We start from the raw sequence: 22437 nt of genomic DNA, 5'->3' as shown, positions 1-22437 counted from the left end.
TTTTTTTTTAAAAACTATTCATTCGTTAGTGTCAGCTTTAAGCAGTTTCAAAAGTTAAGACAAGGTGTATCATTGATCGTTAATTTATTTTCCATAAATTTCTTCCACTGTACACAGAAAAACTGAATATTCCACCATTCACTGGAAATCCTTCAAATGCAGCTGTACAGCTGGTGATTTTTATATGTTTTTTATCCATATATTCACTTCCCAATTAAGCATGCAATAATACAGAAGAAAAAACTGAAAGTGAAGGAGAATTAAGTATTAAAGCTAAAAAAAAGGCTGATTAAAAGATTATTCTCACAATGCACTCCCTTTCCTTAAAAATTCCCACCCCTATTTCAAAAGCGCCATTCCATGTCTGTGACAAAATCCTGGGATAATTCTGAAGTACAAGAAAAAAAGTCTGCAGGCAGCACAATATCTTAAACCTTTATTTGAATGGTAACTAAAACAGAACAGCAATTTTAAACTGAATGCTCAGAGGAACTAAAACGATGCTTGGATTCACTCAGAAATCTGCAGCGTTTTGGGCTTCTCCTGATCTCTAATATCCACAGCCCTCCTGTGTCCAAAAGGTGATATTCTCTATTTAAACAGTTTCAGCCAATGAGAGCAGAGCAACATAATTCTGGAGTAAACTTTAAGAAAGAACCAAGGATTCTTGTAAGCTGGGCTTTAAATACAGGGCAAACTAAGATTATTTTTGGCATGTGTGCCCCATTTCGCATTCTGGGCCAAATACAACTTAGAATCATGTTGAAACATGTACATCGCAGGTTCCCTTGGAAGCGGCCTATATTCATCAGCTGCCTTTTGGATGTCATTAAAGGTATTTTCTTTGTTGTTGACACTACCTTCAACCAAGTGGCCAACTTCCCATCTCACCGACAAGCAGTGACTAAACCACTGCAGGAAGACAGAACTGGGCATTTTATCTTCAGCACTGGGAATAATTATCGAGGAAGATTGACCATTTTTTTGCTATTAACTCTAGTCTGAAAGAATACCAAGCTGTTCAATTAAAAATATTTAAGCTCCTTGATTTCACAATTACATCTAAAACCTTCTTGCCCTTGAACTCAACAATCCAAATTCATATAGATCAGAGGAATGAATAAGGCTGGCTTACTTCTTTGCTAGAGCCATCTCTACTATACAGTTAGGCAGCCACTCTTCTTCAACATCCCAAAAACAAAAAAGAAAATTCCCCACACAAGTTTACCAAGGGGAACTTGATTGCAAGCAACAGTGTGCTATGCCTTCACAATTTTCTACACCTACAGCCTTTGTATCTGTTGCATCTCTTCTCTAATCCACTAACTTGCTCATAGCCTATGCCAAAATTATCTTTTTTGAAGGATTAATTTCCTCTATTTGAAGGTAAAATTTTTAAGCAAGTGGAAAATTGATTTACACAGACTCAAAACAAGCTCTGCTCTCCAAGCACCAAGCAACTTGATCATTTAAAAAACATTTTTCACCATGTCCGCATTAGCACATTACACAAAATACCCCCAATATATCAGTCAGAAGCATCTAGACCAATGATACCTTGCCACAACTTGTATTACAAGCAAGATGCTGGAAGAAAGACTTACTGTCAAAATACACATTGAAGAATGAATGGTGTAAATGGTGAATGTTATGGTTCCAGAAGTTACATGTTTAATTAGTCTATTTTATTGTTTCCTTGTTTTCATTTGCGGCATTATTTAATGGATGAGAAATATGCAACTGATTATGCCAAAGTCTTGTTTGAAAATATGTAGCTGTAGAATTACTAAAATTTCTACTAACTCATCCTCTCCACAGATTTATGGTTTTCAAGTAGTTCAAAAAGGTGGCAGATTCACCAACAGGGCTACTTTCAAAAATAAGAGATCCGTTAACAGCATAGACAAAGGATTGAACCAGAGACCATACTGGTCTGCATGGCTCAAAACCACACCATGCAGTGCCATTTACCCAGTGAACCATCAGAGGAACCCAAAGAAACTTTTCCAAGTCAGTATCTCCAGCAACAATGGCACAAGGTGTTTAATGAAAAAAATATTAAACAGGTAATCATGGACAGACCAAAACTTAGAGTTTGTACTTATTATAATCCTTTGAATTAGTTTAATTGCTAAAAGAGTACTAATGATCAGATTGAAGAAAAAAAATCATACCACAATGACACCAGTGATTCATTTTGCTTGGATGTCTGTTGAAAAAAAAAACTCAGTGCCAGTTTGATTTAAAAAGGCTCATTACACAAAAAGCTCAAACAAAAAAAACACACCCTTATCCTTGCTAGTACATTTCCCAAAGAGGTGTGGTGATTGTGGGTAGTAAATTATATTTATTGTCAAATGCCAGTAAACTAACATTGTTTTTTTTAAACCAATGACACACCCAGTTCATGCAGAACTTCCTTAGCAGTTAAGTCCCAAATTAAAGGTCAGTGAAAGTCAAGTTCCTGCTTTAGGCAATGTTCAGATACATAGCCTTTCTCCACAAAGCATGTGACCATCACCCAGCCAATCTTGAGTCAGTTAGTTGTAGAATGTTTATTGTATGATAGCAGTTTGTGCTGTATTAAATGTGAAACTATATTCAGAGGCCAAGTACAAACTTACCGAAGTGCTAAGTATACTCTCAATTTTAAACATCTGAAAAATATCACATTGATAATTTACTGCATTAATGCATGAGAGATTCTATCTACATTGTGAATATTAGCATTTCAATATAACCAGTCACTGAACACAAACCCTCTAAGGTTAAAATTCTTGAGCTATCAAGCTAATATATTCCTATTTAGGTAATGTACTGTTGTATGACAAACAACTGAAGGTCAAATTACATTTAAACTTTATTTTTAATCATCATGTACAAAACTGTTTGGATCAGATAATCTGTCTAGTATCAGAACCCACTTAAGGAGACTGGGATCAAACCAATTCCCGACCATTCTATTTTCAATACTTGGCACAATTAAGTTCAGGATATAAAGATATTTGTAAAGCATGTCCATGTTCCCTAGAAAAAAAATGTTTCACAGAAGTCAAACAATTCAATATTTAGTTTATGAAATAACTTCATCTTCACCCAATCAGTTGCAATTTATCTTATTCCTTTAGTACTTTATGTGAATAAACTATGCAAAACATTTAAAGGTTATCAAGTCTTATGACATCATGTTAGAAGTGAACATCCTGATCAAACTCTTCAGCTACAGTTTCAGAAAAAAGTCAGCTACAGCAAATTTTCCAATGACCTTACGCAACAAGTATATGCATACGGTCTTTAGATATCTCTAGGTAATGCAAGATTAAGTTCACAAGTATCCTAACACCATTTGATATCTCTAGCAGGTATTAAGAATTCTTAAACCATTCTACTTATAAAGCTAATAGCTACATTTGCTCTCAAAATCAGTATCGCGTGAGCTTTTCTTTTCTGCAGTCAATACAGTGCAGATCACAGTCAATGCTCCTACTGACCATCAATGGGAGTGTCAGAGAGCAAAAGAAGACAGCCCAGTCTTTAAAAGCAAATTCAATTTGCCAAAAGTCTTCAAAAATTGCATTGATCTAATTGCTCTGACCAAGAAATGAATTTCCTGCTGTTACTAAACTGGTGCCAGAACTGAAAAAGATAAATTTCTTTCACATACTTTTAAGAACAACAACTTTCTAACAGCTAACCCATGAGTTGCTAGTTGGGCCCAACAGGGAAATCCCAGCTTCTTCTGTATTGGAACTTCAAAACAAACCAAAAAAAACCAAGCACTCAGTTTGGAATGAAATACAAATACTATAAAATACAATGATGAAAACTTTACTGACATTGACTACGGGCTTAAAACATTTGCAGTTTTGACATACTATTCAACAACAGAACTAAAGAGTGTTCTATAGTCTGCAAGGAAATTTACAGAACTACAGTATCTGGAGTTGCATTACCACTAAAACCTTTTAGCCTGAAACATTACTTAGGAAATTTTCAGTATCGTAGACAAAGAGCTCTGAGGGCAAGAGAAAGCCATTTCATGTGGCTAAAAGTGGGGAGGGGGAAAAGGAGAAATAGAATGGAAGTGTCCAACATGCTGTAATGATCACCTTCAAAACAATCCTTAACTATGAAAAATTACTTGTGATAAATAAAATACTGATCAGAGAATACATTAAATTAGGCAAACTGTGGCATTATTAGGCTCTCAAGTCATGGAACAAATACAGCATCCTCAACAAGTACTTAGAAAATGAATCAAATTCACCGATGCCTTGAGTTAACATCTAAACCAATAGATATCACTTTAAACTAAACCTCTGAAACTTAATTAACTTCATAGGATGGTCACTCACAGCAACAACTGCTTGCGTTTAAATAGCACCTTTAATGTAGTAAAACGCCCTAAGGTGCTTCACAGGAGCGTTATCAAACAAAACTTGACACCGAGCCACATCGGAGATATTAGGACAGGTGACCAAAAGCTTGGTCAAAGAGGTAGGTTTTAAGGAGGGTCATACAGGAGGAGAGAGAGAGGTAGAGCAGTTTATGGAGGCAATTCCAGAGCTTAGGGCCTTGGCAGCTGAAGGTACGGCCGTGAATGGTGGAGCAATTAAAATTGGGGATGCGCAAGAGGTAAGAACTGGGGGAGCAGAGAGATCTTGAAGGGTTGTAGGGCTGGTGGAGGTTACAGAGATTTTGGGGGGGGGGGGGGGGGGAGGGAGGGGCAAGGCCATGGAGGGATTTGAAAACAAGGATGAGAATTTTAAAATCAAGGCGATCCCGGACCGGGAGCCAATGTAGGTCAGTGAGCACAGGGCGATGGGTGAACGGGACTTGGTGCAAGTTAGGATACGGGCAAGAGTTTTGGACGAGCTCAAGTTTATGGAGGTTGGAAGATGGGAGCGCGGCAAGGAGAGCATTGGAATAGTCGAGTCCAGAGGTAACAACGACATGGATGAGGGTTTCAGCAGCAGATAGAATCATAGAAGTTTACAACATTGAAACAGGCCCTTCGGCCCAACATGTCCATGTCGCCCAGTTTATACCACTAAGCTAGTCCCAATTGCCTGCACTTGGCCCATATCCCTCGATACCCATCTTACCCATGTAACTGTCCAAATGCTTTTCAAAAGACAAAATTGTACCCGCCTCTACTACTGCCTCTGGCAGCTCGTTCCAGACACTCACCACCCTTTGAGTGAAAAAATTGCCCCTCTGGACCCTTTTGTATCTCTCCCTTCACCTTAAATCTATGCCTCCTCGTTATAGACTCCCCTACCTTTGGGAAAAGATTTTGACTATCTACCTTATCTATGCCCCTCATTATTTTATAGACTTCTATAAGATCATCCCTTAACCTCCTACTCTCCAGGGAAAAAAAGTCTCAGTCGATCCAACCTCTCCCTATAAGTCAAACCATCAAGTCCCGGCAGCATCCTAGTAAATCTTTTCTGCACTCTTTCCAGTTTAATAATATCCTTTCTATAATAGGGTGACCAGAACTGTACACAGTATTCCAAGTGTGGCCTTACTAATGTCTTGTACAACTTCAACAAGACATCCCAACTCCTGACCAATGAAACCAAGCATGCCGAATGCCTTCTTCACCACCCTATCCACCTGTGACTCCACTTTCAAGGAGCTATGAACCTGTATTCCTAGATCTCTTTGTTCTATAACTCTCCCCAACGCCCTACCATTAACGGAGTAGGTCCTGGCCCGATTCGATCTATCAAAATGCATCACCTCACATTTATCTAAATTAAACTCCATCTGCCATTCATCGGCCCACTGGCCCAATTTATCAAGATCCCGTTGCAATCCTAGATAACCTTCTTCACTGTCCACAATGCCACCAATCTTGGTGTCATCTGCAAACTTACTAACCACGCCTCCTAAATTCTCATCCAAATCATTAATATAAATAACAAATAACAGCGGACCCAGCACCAATCCCTGAGGCACACCGCTGGTCACAGGCCTCCAGTTTGAAAAACAACCCTCTACAACCACCCTCTGTCTTCTGTCGTCAATCCAATTTTGTATCCAATTGGCTACCTCACCTTGGATCCAGTGAGATTTAATCTTATGTAACAACCTACCATGCGGTACCTTGTCAAAGGCTTTGCTAAAGTCCATGTAGACCACGTCTACTGCACAGCCCTCATCTATCTTCTTGGTTACCCCTTCAAAAAACTCAATCAAATTCGTGAGACATGATTTTCCTCTCACAACACCATGCTGACTGTTCCTAATCAGTCCCTGCCTCTCCAAATGCCTGTAAATCCTGTGTCTCAGAATACCCTCTAACAACTTACCCACTACAGATGTCAGGCTCACCGATCTGTAGTTCCCAGGCTTTTCCCTGCCACCCTTCTTAAACAAAGGCACAATATTTGCTACCCTCCAATCTTCAGGCACCTCACCTGTCGCTGTCGATGATTCAAATATCTCTGCTAGGGGACCCGCAATCTCCTCCCTAACCTCCCATAACGTCCTGGGATACATTTTATCAGGTCCCGGAGATTTATCTACCTTGATGCGCGTTAAGACTTCCAGCACCTCCCTCTCTGTAATATGTACACTCCTCAAGACATCACTATTTATTTCCCCAAGTTCCCTAACATCCATGCCTTTCTCAACCGTAAATACCGATGCGAAATAGTCATTTAGGATCTCACCCATCTCTTGTGGTTCTGCACATAGATGACCTTGTTGATCCTTAAGAGGCCCTACTCTCTCCCTAGTTACTCTTTTGCCCTTTATGTATTTGTAGAAGCTCTTTGGATTCTCCTTTGCCTTATCTGCCAAAGCAATCTCATGTCCCCTTTTTGCCCTCCTGATTTCTCTCTTAACTCTACTCCGGCAATCTCTATACTCTTCAAGGGATCCACTTGATCCCAGCTGTCTATGCATGTCATATGCCTCCTTCTTCTTTTTGACTAGGGCCTCAATCTCCCGAGTCATCCAAGGTTCCCTACTTCTACCAGCCTTGCCCTTCACTTTATAAGGAATGTGCTTACCCTGAACCCTGGTTAACACACTTTGAAAGCCTCCCACTTACCAGACGTCCCTTTGCCTGCCAACAGACTCTCCCAATCAACTTCTGAAAGTTCCTGTCTAATACCATCAAAATTGGCCTTTCCCCAATTTAGAATTTTAACTTTTGGGCCAGACCTATCATTCTCCATAGCTATCCTAAAACTAATGGAATTATGATCACTGGTCCCGAAGTGATCCCTCACTAACACTTCTGTCACCTGCCCTTCCTTATTTCCCAAGAGGAGGTCAAGTTTTGCCCCCTCTCTAGTCGGGCCATCCACATACTGAATGAGAAATTCCTCCTGAATACACTCTACAAATTTCTCTCCATCCAAGCCCCTAATGCTATGGCTGTCCCAGTCAATGTTGGAAAAGCTGAGGCAGGAGCGGAGACAGGCAATGTTACCTAGGTGGAAGTAAGCGGTCTTGGTGATGGAGTGGATATGTGGTTGGAAGCGCATCTCAGGGTCAAATAGGATGCCAAGGTCGCGAATGGTCTGGTTCAGCCTCAGACGGTGGCCAGGGAGAGAGATGGAGTTGGTGGTTAGGGAACGGAGTTTGTGGTGGCGACCAAGAACAATGGCTTCGGTCTTCCCAATATTTAGTTGGAGGAAACCTTTGCTCATCCAGTACTGGATGTTGGACAAGCAGTGTAACAAATGAGATACAGTAGAGGGGTCGAGAGCGGTGGTAGTGAGGTAGAACTGGGTGTCGTCAGTATACATATGGAACCTAACATGTTTTAGGATGATGTCACCAAGGGGCGGCACAAAAATGAGAAATAGGAGGAGACCAAGGATAGATCCTTGGGGGACTCCAGAGGTAACGGTGTGGGAGCGGGAAGAGAAGCCATTGCAGGTGATTCTCTGGCTACAACTGGATAGATAAAAATGGAATCAGGCAAGTGCAGTCCCACCCAGCTGGATGATGGAGGAGAGGCGTTGGAGGAGGATGGTATGGTCAACCATGTCAAAAGCTGCAGACAGGTCGAGAAGGGTGAGGAGGGATAGTTTACTACAATCACATAGGATGTCATTTGTGACTTTGATAAGGACTGTTTCAGTACTATGGCAGGGGCAGAAACCTAATTGGAGGGATTCAAAAATGGGAATTGCGGGAAAGACGTCCACAGATTTGGGAGGCAACAACATGTTCAAGAGCTTTGGAAAGGATAGGGAAGTTGGAGAGGGGGCGGTAGTTTGCAAGGACAGAGGGGTCAAGGGTGAGTTTTTTTGAGGGAGGTGATGATGGCAGATTTGATGGGGAGGGAGACAGCACCTGAGGAGAGGGAACCATTAACAATAACAGCCCACATGTTGGCCAAGAAGGGAAGTTGGGTGGTCATAAGGTCGAGGGACCAGGAAGTGGGACTCACGGTCAAGATGAACTCAGAGAGGGCACGAGGGGAGATAGAAGAGAAACTAGAGAAAGATGTGAGTTCAAGGCTGGGCAAGAGGGAACCTTAGGGGAAGTTTGGCTCGGTGGGCTTGAGAGAGGGAGGAAAGCGGCAGAGGCAGCTGAACGGATGGTCTCAGTCTTAGTGACAAAAATGTCCATGAGCTCCTCGCATTTGCTGTTGGAGATGAGGGTGGAAGAGGCAGGGGAGAGGGGTTTCAGAAAACGGTTGGTAATGGAGGAGAAGCCGGGGTTAACATAGAAAGTTACGGTACAGAAGGAGGCCATTCGGCCCATCGTGTCCGTACCGGCCGAAAAAGAGTTATCCAGCTTAATCTCACTTTCCAGCACTTAGTCCTTAGTCCTGTATGTTACGGCACTTCACATGTGCATCCAAGTACTTTTTAAATGACTTGAGGGTTTCTGGCTCTACCACCCTTTCAGGCAGTGAGTTCCAGACCCCAACCACCCTCTGGGTGAAAACATTTTTCCTCAGCTCCCCTCTAATCCTTCTACTAATTACTTTAAATATATGCCCCCTGGTCACTGACCCCTCTGCTAAGGGAAATAGGTCTTCCTTATCCACTCGATCTAGTCCCTTCATAATTTTATATACCTCAATTAAATCTCCCCTCAGCCTCCTTTGTTCCCAAGAAAACAACCCCAACCTATCCAATCTTTTCTCATAGCTAAAATTCTCCAGCCCTGGCAACATCCTCGTAAATCTCCTCTGTAACCTCTAGTTCAATCTCAGCTTTCCTGTAACGTGGTGACCAGAACTGTACGCAGTACTCAAGTTGTGGCCTAACCAATGTTTTATACAGATCTAGTATAACCTCCCTGCTCTTACCATCAGGGATCTATGGACATGCACTCCAAGGTCTCTTTTTTTCCTCTACTTCTCTCAATATCATCCCATTCATTGTGTACTCCCTTGTCTTGTTTGCCCTCCCCAAATGCATTACCTCACACTTCTGGGTTGAATTTCATTTGCCACTTTTCTGCCCACCTGACCAGTCCATTGATATCTTCCTGCAGGCTATGGCTTTCCTCCTCACTATTAACCGCATGGCCAATTTTTGTATCATCTGCAAACTTCTTGAGCAAGCCCCTTACATTCAAATCCAAATCATTAATATATACCACAAAAAGCAAGGGACCTAGTTTTGAGCCTTGCGGGACCCCATTGGAAACAGCCTTCCAGTCGCAAAAACACCCGTCAACCATTGCCCTTTGCTTCCTGCCACTGAGCCAATTTTGGATCTAACTTGCCACTTTCCCTTTGATCCCATGGGCGTTTACTTTTTTTAAACCAGTCTGCCATGTGAGACCTTGTCAAAAGCCTTGCTAAAATCCATGTACACTACATTAAACTCGTTACCCTCATCGACCCTCCTTGTTACCTCCTCAAAAAATTCAATCAAGTTAGTCAGACACGACCTTCCCTTAACAAATCCATGTTGACTGTCCTTGATTAACCAGTGCCTTTCAAAATGACTGTTTATGTTGTCCCTCAGAATCGATTCCAATAATTTGCCCACCGCCGAGGTTAGACTGACTGGCCTATAATTACTCTGTCTATCTCTTTCTCCCTTTTTAAACAACGGTATGACGTTAGCAGTCCTCCAATCCTCCAGCACATCGCCTTTCGCCAGGAGGATTGGAAAATGATGGTCAGAGCCTCCGCTATTCCTTCCCTTGCTTCTCTTAGCAATCTGGAATACATTTCATCCAGGCCTGGCGATTTATTTACTTTCAAAGATGCTAAACCCCTTAATTCTTCCTCTCTCACTATGTTTATCCCATCCAACATTTCACACTCCTCCTCAACTACAATCTTTGCATTCCAGGATGATCCTGGAATAGTGAGCAGTTTTGGCAGAGAAGAGCAGGACCTGATAGTGCTTTATATGATCCAGCCAGATCTGGCGATGAACGGCTGAACCAATTGTCTGCCATAAACATTCAAATCTGCGTCCCTTGGACTTAAGGGAGCGGAAATATGGGTCGTACCAGGGGAAACAACCAGGGTGAGAGTGTGTAATGGTTTTAATGGGGACAAGGGCATCAAAGGTGGAGGTGAGGGGGTGATTAAGCAGGTTGTTGGATGCAGAAATGTTGTGGTGAATAGAAGGCCAAAGGCTAGACAGTTGGAAATTTGAAAGTCCGGTTATAAGTGACTTGGGGAAGAGTTTTGTCCAGGGGCGGGCACGGAAGGAAGTGGGGTTGGGAGGGGGAAGGGGAATGCAGGTGGAGATAATACAAGGAAGTAGTCAGAGATGGCTTTATCCGTGATTGACATGATGCCAGTAGAGTGGCCAAGTGAGATGGCAAGGTTGAAGGGTTGGCCGCAAATATGGATAGGGGAGATTATATTGGGGCGGGGGGGGTTGGGGGAAGAGATTAAGGGACGAGAGGAGGGCAGTGAACTCAGAGGAGAGAGAGCATGATGCGTTGAGATAGGAGGTTGAAATCACCAAGGATCAGAAGTCGCTTAGTGCAGAGGCTGAGGGAGGAAAGCAGTGAAAATATCTCAACCAGCAACTTGGTGTGGTACTTAAGTGGGCAGTAGAGAACAAGGATTTTAAAGGTGAGAGGGATGAAACAAGATACAAGACAAAACATGTTACATACACCAATAAAGAACTCTAAATTCACAAAGTAACATTTATGAGATGCATTATAAATGGGTACAAAATACATTGTGGCATCAGGGGCTTCGTTTCAGTTTTTTTTTTAACATTCATTGCTGAACATAACAGATAAAGGCTATTACATTGGCAGCCTTGGAGTATTGGATTTACTTTATCACCTTTGCACACAAGAAGCCCTAGCAAAACTGAGGTCAATTAGGGTCTAGTCTTAGGCATCACTGCAATTGTTCCTCAGTCAAAGTTTCTTGGCCAAACCAACTTCAACTGCTTCACTGACGACCTTCCCCGTCATAAGGTCTGGAGTGGATCCATTCACAGAGTTCAGCTCCTCCAATAATGAAGCAGCCTGTGCCAGCCTACAACAGGACCTGAATATCATCCAGACTTGGGCTGACAAGTGGCAAGTAACATTTGCACCACACAAGTGGCTTTCTTTTTTTCAAAATGGTCAATACCTGTCATCTCCTTCTAGCCTTCAACAGCACCACAATCTCAGAGTCCCCACTATCAACATCTTGGAGGCCACCATTAACCAGAAGCTTAACTGGACCAGTCATATCAACACCATGACTACAAGAACAGAGCAGAAGCTGCGCACTCCGCGATAAGTGGCTCACCTCCTGAATCTTCAAAGCCTCTACACCATAATCAAGGCTCAATTCAGCAATGAGATGGAATACTCATCATTCACCTGGATGGATGCAGCCACAACACCACTCAAGAAGCTCGACACAATCCAAGACACTGGACTCAATTTCCATCTTCTCCATCACCAACATAATGCAGCTGCAAGATGCAATGCAGCAACTCGCCAAGGTTACTTCGACAGCACCACTCTCCCTTGCTACCTTTACCGCCAAGAAAGACAACAGCAGCAATGTTATGCAAACACCATCACTTCCAAGTTCTCCTCCAAGTCACACACTACTTGACTTACAAAGATATTCACTGTTCCTTTATCACTGATGGGTCAATATCTTGGAAATCCCTACCTGGAGTCATTGTGGGAGCACCATCACCACAAGGACTACAAGAGTTTAAGGAGAAGGACCACCACTACCTTCTCAGGGATAGAAAATAAATATGGGCGCAACAGTTGCCCAAATCCCAGGAAAAAAAAATATTTTGAAGTATATTATTGCAATATCTGTAATACTCATATCTAAGTGTTAATGTTGGAAGATGTTAAAAACTTACAAATTATTTCTGAACTATTAGTGTGAAATCATACAAGCATCCATAGTCTTCGCCATGGTGATGGGACCTCAAGAATTGGTTTGCTCATATGACATCAATCTAGGAAGGAACAGTTTTACAATGCAACTAAGTGGCCTTTGATCTTTAGGTATGTGCATTCTTTTCACTGATATGAAATAAATGCTAGAGGCTGTATATATGTTCAAAAAAAAGTATTATGCTACACTGTCTACTTATTTCATGCCTTGAGTGAAAGGCACAGGGTAAAGCTTTGATTTACAACAGTTTGATTGATCGTTTTAGTTGGCAAGTCACAGTTTGACTTAAGTATGTCAACCATAAACAAAAGAGTGCTTTCTGCAACCTATCATTATAATGTGCAATTAAACTACTCTTCAAGTATTCGAAGGCGTAGTAGTTTTTAAATTAAATATTCATTGCATCAATTCCTTTCATAAAAGCAGGGTCCTGGTAGGGCTTCTTAAGTGATGCTACAGCAGGTCGAAGTGAAAACAGAATATTCAATCCACCATCTAAATGATTATCTTTCACCAGCTGCCATTCACTTCTAAGTCTGCCACAAATCAGCATTTTATAGTATTCCTACAGAAGCCTACAAGAAAGACAGTGGTTATGAAGTGATGTGCATTTCTTACTTTCTGCAGATTGCATCAAAAATATATCTATGGCACTGCATCTCAAAATAAAATATGGTTATAGACTCCATTACAGGAACAGCCATTAGGCTTTGGTACTAATTTGACAGTTCAAAGGAATTTGTGAATTAAGTTTGTTAAACTATCCCATGAAAGATTCTTGTTTTTATGATAAAACATACATATTGTAACACTGAATTCCAGTTACGTTTGAGTGTTTGAGAAAAGCAACTGGTCATAATCATGGTTCCAGCAATTAAGAAGAAAGCAACCATGGGAATTATAGTCATGTTAGTTTGATGTCACTCAGTTACTATATCTTGTTCTGAAATGGGGTACAATTGGTACATCTTTGATAAGTTAAGGTGGTAAGGAGTTCCTATCACTATGTAACCACTAAGGGTTCTGCAGGAATGCTATAAAACAACAATTTGTGGGTGATTTGGAAATACAAAATCGAAGCTGCTACAAAGTATTATGTCATTTATGTTCACTGGGGAATTCTGGTGGTCATTAGGGATTCCCGAAAAGGCTTCAGGAAACGTAGGTCCTGCCTGACTAACCCGAGTTCTTTGAGGAAGTGACCAGAATAATAGGATATCTATATGGGATTATAGGACAGATAGTATGCTGGATAAGAAACTAGTTAGATCTCATAAGAAGAAGGTTATCAATAATGGGATTGGGGATGCTAAAGTGGAGTTTCACAATGCCCACATTGGGACCACTGATGTCCATTATTTTCATTAATGATTTGGACGAGGGCATTAATGGAATCATTTGTAATTTCACAGATGACATTAAAGTGTGCACAGGGGTTAAATCAATAGGTTGCAGGCCAATTTAGTTAAGTAAGCTGATTAGACCTTTGTGTATCAGATGTCCTTCAATGTGACAAGTGCAGCATAATGCATTTGGGGTTGGGAAACACCAGGCATGTTTGTACCATCCAAGAATATTCAGAAAAAGGTAACAGATCAAGATCAGGGGACAATATTTGATAACTCATTAAAAAGGTACATAAGCCATATGTGAGGTGGCTACAGGCAAGGCAAATGTGCTTCTAGGTTGCTTTACTAGGACCATTGAGTATAAAATAAACAGCACCATAACTACATTAAGTTTTTAGTACATCTGCACTTTGGAGTATTATGTCTAGTTTTGGTCCATGCACATGGCAAGGAATATCAAGACTCTGGAGAAGGTCCAAAATGATATTGAGCCTTAAGGCTTAGTCAAGCAGGAAGCAAAATACTGCAGATGATGGAAATCTGAAATATAAACAGAAAGTTCTGATAAAAGCTCATCGATCTGAAACGTTAACCCTATGTCACGCTCCATAGATGCTGCCTGACCTGCTGAGTGTTTCCAGCATTTCTTCTAGATTTTAGTTATCAGATTAGGCTTGGAGAGTTACGGCTATTTATTTTAGAAATGCAAGATTAGAGGGAATACGATTGATGTTTTTAAAACATTGATGGGATTGAACACAGTTAGGTTGGATAGGTTATTTGAGATGGATAGCAACAAAAGGACTATAGGCTGTGCATGTAAAACCCTTAGCCAAAAGCAGGATTAGACATTAGCAAATATTTATTTTTTCATATAAAGTATTGTCCTCTAGAACAAACTACCAAAACATGCAGTGGCTATGGATTCGCTTCTGTCCTTTAAAATGGAACTTGACAAATCCCTGAGAGGACATGGCATTTCCAGTTAGAAGGTAGCTTGCTAGTTAGCTGGGATTAACTGGAGTTACAGACTGACAGTCTCCAGGAGCCTTACTGGATTGCCTTATGGAGTCAAGAGATTTTTTCTGAATTGGTCACAGGTTTTTCTCCTTTATTTGCTTCTCCCAGGAGTTTGCATGGTTGGGGTGGGTCAATAGTGTATGTGATTGCACCATGTCTGGATGGGTGGGCTTGATAGTCTTTTCCCATCCTTCTTTTTGTACATTTGTATGTTGCTCATAGGTTGCTGCAGATGAAAAATTTGGGTTAAATAAGAGAAAAATTTAGCTGCAATTAAAATAGAATGAGATTTTCTATCAAAGTTGTTCAAAACATCAAATGTAAACTTGAATTAATGGCCTGATTAATGTCCAAGACAAATGACATTGAATAGCACATTTAAAATAACATAAGTATCAACTGTGTTCCATTTGCCGTCACCTCTTTTGTATTCAATTTCTTCAAGTCCCAATCACGCTAGTGTCTGATATTAATTTCTTAGATATTACTTAGAGATAAAGGTTCCTGTACTGAAATATTGTGAAGAACATGGTAAAAACCATATTTGGGGTTAAAGGACTCTTATTATGGCCATTTTCTGGGCAGGAAAGCGAGTGTTAACAGGGATCCACTGCAGTGCTTGGTACAAACATTCTGCTCATCGTGTGCACCTATTCAGGTGCTTATTTATTTATCAACTTTGTAATCCAAGTTATAAAATATTTATTTCAAATTGGAAAACTGTGATAGACTCACTATGGTTATAAAATCACGTCACATGGGTTTACAAGCCTCAGTATCTAATTCTGCTTTAAATACTCAAGATATACAAACTTTTGCAATATATACAGCATTCCCAATACTTAATTCCAATACAAGACCATATTCCACCAATTCAAAGTCATTAACAGTTCACAAAACTTGCAATATTGTTTGTTTTTTTAATCAGATGATCACAACAGCTGGCATTTTTCTGAAACAACCCTGGTAATTATTGCACCAAGTAATCAATATTGAACCCACCTCCAAGTAACTTTAGTATGTGGCAAACATCACCAATCTAACCATTCAGAACTATGTTGGAGAATGTTCTATTAGGGATCTGTTTGAAATCAGGTTTCTTATTCGTGAGTTTTTTTATTCAACTAATACTGTGATTTTTTTTAAAACCACAAGTTTTGTTTGTTGGAGGAACAACTACAGATGACAGAATTAGGAACAATGGAACAGATGTCAGCCAGACAGAGCTTAAAAACCATGTCAAAATATCACAAAAGCATTTTCACTGTAAATGACTTCACTGTGATTAAAATGATATTTCAGCCCTTAATTTCAAAATTTGAAGACTTGGTGTTCTACAAGTAGAAAATATTTCAAACAGACAACTGATGAACAAACCATTGCACCACAAATTACAAGATCAATATCACAAGCATTGTACACCATAATGACATAAGTCATCCACAATTTAAACAGTTTGTACTGTTCGTAATAGAAGAATGAAGGTTTTCTATCTTTCAGGGAAGAGCCTCAACCAACAAAATAATTCACTGAACTTTCATCTTTGAATGTGAACAACCTGAATATAGAACCACAGAAGTTTACAGCACAGGAGGCCGCCATGCTGCCCTATCACATCTGTGCTGGCTCTTCGCTAGAGCTATCCAAAACTAATCCAATTGCCCTGCCCTCTCCCCACAGCCGTTGATCTTCCTCTACTTCAAATATATATCCACTTTTCCATTAAAAGCAGCAATGGCCTCTACTTCAACCATTACTCATGGTGGAGCATTCCATGCGCCAACAACCCTCTGTGTTAAGAAATTTCTCCTAAATTCTCTCATTATCTTAGTTATAATTATAAATTCATGACCCCTCATTACGGATTCCCCAACCAAGGAAAAAAATCTTCCCCATATCAAAACCATTCATCTTAAAAACCCCTATAAATCTCCTCAGCCTTCTCTGCTCCAGTGGAGATAGTCTCAGTATCTCAAATGTTTCCTTGCTGTTTGCCAAACCTCCTACTTTTCTGTCATCAACAAACTTTGATATTGTGGTCCCTATGCCCAAATCATCTATATATACACCAAGAACAAAAGTAGACTCAGCACTGCCCCACTGGGGTACACCACTTCCAATCCTTGTCTAATCCAAGCAATCCCTAGTTACTCCAACTCTTTGGAGGTGAATCTCCTCAGGGCCTCTCCCACCCCCACACAACCATGGCAGTAACCCCACTCACACAAACAGAGCTTGTCAAAGATGCGGCAGTGGAGTGGGAGAAGCCCTGAGGAAACCCACGCCTTTGTTTCACATACATATACATGTGTATATATATATATATATATATATATATATATATATATTTGTAAAGATTAATGGATGAATAAACCATAGTACATTGGATCATAAACAACGGACTATGCCCCAGTTAGTATTGAAATGAAAACATTTCAAAAACCACATATTCAATCTACATAAATCAGCAGAGTATATATAGTTACAAATCTCTTGACAAATGAAATCTAATCTCTACCATACAGTTGACTAATCAACTATACGATAGAGTTTCATGTTAAGCAGTCAAAGAGTGAGCCCCAAAAGAGAGGCTTTGAAAGATCCACAAAGAGGCATGTCATTGCATGCAAGGCTTTGTTTTTTTTTAATTCTGAAAAGGGAGAGCTGTTCTAAAACTGATATTCCAGAATGTTCAAAAAAAGGTAACGCCCCTTTTAATAGTCTCTTCAAAAATTCATACAAGTACCTGCAAAGGTATTTTTATAGGATTGGCCAGATGACTATCATTGCACTGTTCATAGTAGATTTTCCGTCCAAACTTATTTCAATCAGAGCACTTTGCCCCCGAGGGTATACGAATGCTTGATTTTAGAGGACCCATACAACTTTGACAGCTGCCTATATAAAATGAGCCAAAGTCTAGTTATATAAGGGAGCAACTATCATGGTTTACCAGATTATTCAGTTGTAAACAGTACATTAAAACAAGTATTGTAACACTTAATGCTGTATTTAAATAGTAAGACATAGTGAAGAGGCTCCTTACAAGCTGTTTAGAAAATGAGTAATCTGCATGGTTGATTAATACAACAGCAGCAAAAAGATACAAGAAAAACACTGTAGAATCTACAAATGTAGTATTATGAAGTACCAAAACTGATACTTCTACTTTAAAAACAGGACTAACTTCAAATTGAATTAAAATGATGTAGTACTGTACACTTAAACATGTTGGAAGCTGATTTTAAAACTTTCCATTGTGAGAAAATGTTCATATTCCAAATGAAAAAAATGTAGTGATATAAAGGCTCATCCACAATAACAATCTAACTGATTTATGCATATACGTGCACACAAAAAACTGCATTATATTTTAGAATAAATTTTAGATTCATGTATATTATTGGTCAATGGAAATTTAAAACCGCTCAGATTCAGGAATTACCGGTTTAAAAATGGTACAATTACATATTCAAAGCCTCAGAGTATATGGAATTAGAAGAGTGTGTATTATTAACAAATCCCCAAATTATAATAGACATTGCTAGCTACACCCAATGATGTCAGATCTCAAATAATATTAAAGATACCCTTCTAGAAATGGAACTGTGCAAGTTGTCAAACTACTACTTTTTAATGTTTGTGTCACCTTTAAGTCAAGTTAAGTGGATTTGAACTAGAACTGACTTTCACCTTTTGAACAAAGCAAATCTTACTAACATACTGTATAGCAAGAGATACCCAGTTCTCCATGCCAGATGTGATACAATGGCTCACCGTTCAGTTGTTAATCTTACTATTGACGTCAATGAAATAGTCCAGGAAGTGAATCCTCTTAATTTGTTAACATACAACAGAACGTTAGCTACTTAAGCATAAACTAAGCTGAATATAAAAAACTATTACTACACTCATGTAAATAACATTATGCCAGTCTCCAACACTCACTTACAAGCTAATCTCCAGAAAGAGCACATTAAGAATTGATATATGGTTAAGCTTGTGGTAGAAAGAACATAGCATAGCCTTTATCCCATCACATGTTCACCTACTGATTTAGAATTGTGAAACATGTATGTACAATGAAATAATCTTAAGTAAAAAGTCAACTAATAGGCTACAACAGCAGTAGATTAAACTGATGTTCCTTGTTAATTATAAGGAAAGCTACCTTGCAAAAAAAAATCAGATGTGCCTGGACATATTGTGGAATTTTCTCATTCCACACTTTTTGTCCAAGATTGGATTTTTTTAAAATATAAGCGTTCATGTTTTAGAAACTTTGTAGCATTTTAAAGCATAATACATAACACATTTATATTTTCAACTTCTAGTTTATGAATTAACGAATTTGATAATTCCTCAATGTGCAGAAAGTTAATTTTCCGATGTTTTAATAAACTAAGGAATATCAGCGAGTTATAGCCCAACCTGTTCCACAAAAGTAAACAAACAGTTGTTCCATGGACCTGGGCGCAGTTCAAAGCACAATAAAATTTCAGACTGGATCACCTACGGTTCTGCTTACCCCATTCCAGGAATTCTGCAATGTATTTTTCCCGTCGTATAGGCGAGCTGCTACATTCGTTGTATAAACATATTAAAATATCCAACAAAGTCTCCACACTCATTGAACTTGCATTCTTCTGAGGTCCGTTCAGGAGCAACTGCTCCAACTTCTTCAGGCGAACCTTCGCTGACATTTTAGCCTCTCAAGTTTTTTTTTCCACCCCCAAAATGATCCTCCTCAAAGGGCGACTATTGAGCGCCTTCACTTGCCCAAAAGAGATCAAAGCAGTGATTTATTTCACATTAAACAGGCAGGAACCGACATTTTCACGGTTGAAGTTAAAAGGCAAAAAAGCTGCTGCACTCAGGCCCAGCTGGTCATAATATTTTCTTCTCCCTCTTCGCTCCCCCCACCCCCAAAAAAATCTCTATTTTCCTCTGCAAAAACAAACTTAAGCCTTTAGTTAAGCTGAAGCCCAGCCCCGTGAAGCCAGCTCGTCTGCTCAAGTGCGTTGTTCATTTCCTTTTTTTCCTCTCGCTCTCCCGAAGCGCCTCGGCGTCTTGTAGTAAGTGTGAAACCGGCGACGCTCATCCCGCGGTCTCCCTCTATACGTGCCTCGATCCCCGTCTTTCTCTTTCCCCCCGCCAAAAGCCCTGCCGGCCGTCACACACTTGACTTTCCTTTACCGTATATGGGAAATATGGCCGATTAGCGCACTCCACTCAGGCGCTGACCGACACTCACCGAACGGACACTCTCCACAAAGCAACCCACCGGAAACACATACACGTCACCTGATTGACAGCCCCCCCCCCCCCCCCCCCATGGCAACAGGGAGGAACCTGGTGTGCGTGCGCGAGGGAGTGTATCTCGGGAGATGCTCGCTTCATCTCAGGAGCATCGTGTGAGGAGTGGAGAAAGAGACGAGTGAAAACAACATTTCACGGATACGAACTTGTTCATACCGGCATTAATTTATGTTATTTTCCATGCGCTGACTCAGCCTCAACATCTGCTTTGCCGTAATCCCCGTTGCGCTGATTTGTCGATCCGTATGTAATTTAGAAAAATCGCTTTATGTTGAAATGTCCAGGAAGACGTGAAATCAAAACGAGGAAATGTTTACGCTACTCCTTTTAACTTAATTAGCGCATGCCGGTGTATTTTGTCTCTTAAATTTAAATGAGCCCCATTCAAATGGATGTATAATATCCATAGCTAATACTCAGTGGTATTATAGTACTCACAGTAGGCTATTCGTGGAATATGTTTTTCTTCTACATTAAAGTTGACAGATCTAATCATAAGAAACATACAACTGGACCAACCCCTTTCTCTGAGAAAAAGAGTAGACAATCTGCTCTCTAACCTCTGCAATACTATTTGTTAACTAACCTCTAGAAAATGAACAGAATAGCCCAACAATCTTTGATATTTCCTGACCTTCGAGTACCAACCTCTGCTTGACATCACCAATAAAAGCATGTCATATGGGACATCTTGGCTCCAAACTAGTGTCCAAGTACAGTGCTGTGGACAATGTATTGGTAGAGTTAAGAAAGAAAGACTTGCATTTATATAGCACCTTTCATGATGTTCAGGACATCCCAAAGCGTTTACAGCCAATGAAGTACTTTTTTGAAGTGTAGTCACTGTTGTAATGTAGGAAACACAACATCCAATTTGCACACAGCAAGGTCCTACAAACAGCAATGTGATAATGAACAATAATCTGCTTTAGTAATGTTGATAAGGAATAAATATTGACTAGGACACCATTGAGAACTTCCCCTGCTCTTTTTCAAAATAGTGCCATGGGATCTTTTACATCTACCTGAGAGGGCAGATGGGGCCTTGGTTTAATATCTCATCTGAGAGATGGCACCTCCAAGAGTGCAGCACTTCCTCAGTACTGTACTGGAATGTCAGCCTAGATTTTGTGCTCAAGATACGATTAATTAGTAATCTCACAGTACAAGAACCACTGAGGAAGAGCGATCATAATATGATAGAATTTCACATTGAGTTTGAAAGTAACGTAGTTAAGTCAGAAACTAGAGTCTTAAACTTAAATAAAGCCATTTATATAGGTATGCGGGGCGAGTTGTCAAAGGTAGATTGGGAAATTAAAGGGTTTGACAGTTGAAAAGCAATGGCAAACATTTAAAGAAATATTTCAATATTCTCAACAATTATACATTCCACTGAGAAATAAAAACTCCACGGGAAGAGTGATCCACCCATGGCTAACTAAAGAAGTTAAGGAGAGTATTAGATTGAAATAATGATGCAAGACAAGTAATAAGCCTGGGAATTGGGAGAGTTTTAGAAACCAGCAAAGGACGACCAAAAAATTGATGAGAGAAAATAGGATATGAAAGTAAACTAGCAAGAAATATAAAAACAGATTGGAAGAACTTCTACAAGTATGTAAAAAGCAAGACAGTAGCAAAAGTAAACATTGGTTCCTTAGAGGATGAGACAGGAGAAATTCTGATGGAGAATCAGGAAATGGCAGATGCATTAAACAAATATTTTGTATCTGTCTTCACAGTAGAAGACACAAAAAGCATACCAAAAATAATGGGGAACCATAGGGTAAATGAAATTGAGGAACTTAAAAGAATTAAAAACACTAGAGAAAAAGTACTGGACAAACTAATGGGACTAAAAGCCGACAAATCCCCTGGACGTGATGGCCTACATCCGAGGGTTCTAAAAGGTGGCTGCAGATATAGTGGATGCATTGGTTATGATCTTCCAAAATTCTCTAGATTCTGGATTGGAAGGTAGCAAATGTTAACCCGCTATTCCAGATAGGAGAGAGAGAGAAAACAGGGAACTACAGGCTAGTTAGCCTGACATCAGTCATCGGGAAAATGCTGGAATCCATTATTAAGGAAGTGGTAAGAGGGCACTTAGAAAATCATAATATGATTAGGCAGAGTCAACATGGTTTTATGAAAGGGAAACCATGTTTGACAAATTTATTAGAGTTTTTTGAGGATGTAACTACCAAGGTAGATAAAAGAGAACCAGTGGATGTAGTATATTTGGATTTTCAAAAGGCATTCGATAAAGTGCCACATAAAAGGTTGTTGCACAAGGTAGGGGCTCGTGGGGTTGGGGGAAAAAGGGTCATTCTCAGGTTGGCAGGCTGTAACTAGTGGAGTGCCGCAAGGATCGGTGCTTGAGCTTCAACTATTTACAGCCTATATCAATGACTTAGA

The 22437-nt window shown here is 40.0% G+C and overlaps 1 protein-coding gene across 3 annotated transcripts in view; it reads right to left on the bottom strand.

The window, feature by feature from the left end:
* The window catches only part of cdc42bpb (CDC42 binding protein kinase beta (DMPK-like)), a 202896-nt gene extending 182936 nt beyond the window's left edge, over nt 1-19960 (bottom strand). For all 3 annotated transcript variants that reach the window (XM_067991769.1, XM_067991767.1, XM_067991768.1), the window contains exon 1: nt 19226-19960. In XM_067991769.1, coding sequence (XP_067847870.1) covers nt 19226-19400 — 175 coding nt within the window. In that variant the 5' untranslated portion in view covers nt 19401-19960. The remainder of the gene's footprint in view (nt 1-19225) is intronic.
* Nucleotides 19961-22437: the final 2477 nt, after the last annotated feature.

The sequence above is a fragment of the Heptranchias perlo genome, chromosome 10 (assembly GCF_035084215.1).
Source record: "Heptranchias perlo isolate sHepPer1 chromosome 10, sHepPer1.hap1, whole genome shotgun sequence".
NCBI classification, from domain to species: Eukaryota; Metazoa; Chordata; class Chondrichthyes; order Hexanchiformes; family Hexanchidae; genus Heptranchias; species Heptranchias perlo.
The sequence above is the reverse complement of the archived record's forward strand: the minus strand, read 5'-3'. Positions and strand labels throughout refer to the sequence as shown.